This window comes from Opisthorchis viverrini (genome assembly GCF_000715545.1).
Source record: "Opisthorchis viverrini unplaced genomic scaffold opera_v5_24, whole genome shotgun sequence".
Classification (NCBI taxonomy): Eukaryota; Metazoa; Platyhelminthes; class Trematoda; order Opisthorchiida; family Opisthorchiidae; genus Opisthorchis; species Opisthorchis viverrini.
This window is the reverse complement of record NW_008751680.1, coordinates 244,718-245,854: the sequence shown is the minus strand read 5'-3', so window position 1 is coordinate 245,854 and position 1,137 is coordinate 244,718. Positions and strand designations below refer to the sequence as shown.

Sequence of the window (1,137 nt, the reverse complement as noted above, 5' to 3'; positions counted from 1 at the left end):
TGGTATGACGCCTCAGACGCAACTGGTTTTGCAAGTCTTCATGCTTTTCTTTGGACCGTGACACTTCCATTCTGGAATAAACCCATCGTACAAACACGCAGCAAAACCAGTTATCTCTGGTCTCATGTCTCTGCAAGCTCTGGGCTACCTTAGTTGCGCACGGTCTAATCACTACAAGTCCCTCATAATCACATATGCCAAGCCCAGTTCACATCTATCGCATAATTGAATATCGATTGTTGCTTGCAGGGCGGGCAGTGTCGTACCATCGAAGCAGTTAGGAATTGTGATAAATTTCGACTGTTTGTTATTTTGGGAGGCACTCTGACTCACATCAAATTGCTTTCTAGCATGCTCTTCGGACATTTATCCCATCTCGAGTCCCAAATGTAGGCATGGCTGTCTTATTACCTCGCTTGAATGGTAGCTATAAACCACCACGAGCCTTCAATAGACCAGAGTATATCCTAACCACAATGACAACCACAAACGGTTCATCCAAGTTGTATATGTACGGGGCTGTCCACGAACCGAAGTACGGTGTCATGATGACGGTACCGCGACTACCATGATCACTCTGATGGCTTGCCCGTAGTTCACCATATCTCTAATATTTCCCAGACAAGCGTGTTCCCTAAAAGGCCGTTTCAGTCAGCTTAATTTGTGCAGGGACTTAAAAGCAGTAGCCATCTCATTATGCCGTCTGCTTGTCTTGCTCAAAAATCCAATAGTTCATCCAACGGGAATATTGGTGGCTCGGTATATCGGTGAAGTCAAACCCTGCCTTAAATAAGATCTAACGTATGCTGACCATCATAAAAAAACAAAAGCTACTAGCTGAGACGAATTCCTTGGCTTCGGAGGAGCGCTTGCCCCAACCATAGAAGAATTTTTCGTATCCAGATGGCAAACGGCCTCTTCAGTTTGAGTTTGCGTCGAAGTCATAGACGTGATTATTTTCAAATCCAGTGTGTAAGAAAACACGTGAAAAAGCGAGCATTTTCACAAAATTTCCCACCGTTTTTATAGAGGTAATGCTCGAAGTCGCCGGCGGCTAGACATACACCCAAAATTTCTCTGAAACCGCGGTTCGAAGGAGGAAAACTTTAAGATACAGTTTTAACATTTGATGATAAT

The 1,137-nt window shown here is 44.1% G+C and overlaps 1 protein-coding gene across 1 annotated transcript in view; it reads right to left on the bottom strand.

Annotated features, from left to right (window-relative positions):
- Positions 1–427: 427 nt before the first annotated feature.
- Positions 428–1,137, bottom strand: part of T265_02070 (hypothetical protein) — a gene marked incomplete at both ends in the record, with an annotated part of 22,489 nt that continues 21,779 nt past the window's right edge. Inside the window, one exon of the mRNA XM_009166229.1 lies at positions 428–607. Within this exon, the coding sequence (XP_009164493.1) occupies positions 428–607 (180 nt within the window). The remainder of the gene's footprint in view (positions 608–1,137) is intronic.